Raw genomic sequence first — 936 nt, 5'->3', positions numbered from 1 at the left:
GAATTTCTCAATTGAAATTGAGACTTTTGGACTTATTTTTTCACTGAAATAAATGTTTTTTGTAATTACACAGAGTAAAGTACCGAAAAAGGTACTGTTGGGTAACGGCACCGAAATTCAGGTACCGATACAGTACCGGTTCAAATGTGAACGGTACCCAACCCTAGCTATAGCTAACTTTCAGTAAATGGTCTGGATTTTGCATGTAAAGAAACGCCTCACCATCAAAGTGGAAGAAGTGGTTATGCTGGTTGAGGTGCGGTCGGGCCTCTGTTCCTGGTCCAGCAGCCATGTTATCATCCAGCGGCTCCCTCTGGCCCTCCTCTCTCTCCCCCCCGCCTTCAGTAATGTTCAGTGACATACGGCACGTGGGACAGGAAGTGTCCTGCTCCAGCCAAGAGCGCAGACAGGAACTGAACAAACAATAAATGGTCAGACTAACGTTTCAAATATTAGAACACTAGAGTGCTGATAATATCTGGTTATTGCTCACTTATGGAAAAGATGGCCACAGGGCAACTTGCGTGCTGTAGTCATTGAATCCCAGCAGATGGCACAATCATCGTTATTAGCCAGCAGCTCATCAGGCGTTGCCACAGCAAACCTGCGCACAAGGAGAGGTGTTCATGTCAACACCAAGGTCTGGCTTTTATCAGCCAACGGAGCAGTCTGCTCAATTCTGATTCATAACACACATCGAATAACACATTGAAATATAGGATACACATGAAGCCTATGTTTAGAACTTTATAAGGATTTTTGCATTGTAGAAATTAATTATTTTAATGACAATTAAGTCTCAAATACGAAAAATAAATTAAAATCAATCAAAATAAAATCACATTCTCTAATACAGTAATGAAAATCACCCAGTCTGAATATGAATATATACAGTATATATATATATATATATATATATATATATATATATATATA

At 39.3% G+C, this 936-nt stretch overlaps 1 protein-coding gene across 3 annotated transcripts in view; it reads right to left on the bottom strand.

Annotated features, from left to right (window-relative positions):
* amfra (autocrine motility factor receptor a) overlaps window positions 1–936 on the bottom strand; it is an 18,330-nt gene that overhangs the window by 7,607 nt on the left and 9,787 nt on the right. For all 3 annotated transcript variants that reach the window (XM_016532723.1, XM_016532724.1, XM_016532725.1), the window contains 2 exons: window positions 494–604; window positions 223–413 (listed from right to left, as the gene is read on the bottom strand). In XM_016532723.1, the coding sequence (XP_016388209.1) occupies window positions 223–413; window positions 494–604 (302 nt within the window). The remainder of the gene's footprint in view (window positions 1–222; window positions 414–493; window positions 605–936) is intronic.

Source organism: Sinocyclocheilus rhinocerous, unplaced genomic scaffold, assembly GCF_001515625.1.
Source record: "Sinocyclocheilus rhinocerous isolate Xijiao unplaced genomic scaffold, SAMN03320098_v1.1 scaffold63, whole genome shotgun sequence".
In the NCBI taxonomy this organism is placed as follows: domain Eukaryota; kingdom Metazoa; phylum Chordata; class Actinopteri; order Cypriniformes; family Cyprinidae; genus Sinocyclocheilus; species Sinocyclocheilus rhinocerous.
The sequence above is the reverse complement of the archived record's forward strand: the minus strand, read 5'-3'. Positions and strand labels throughout refer to the sequence as shown.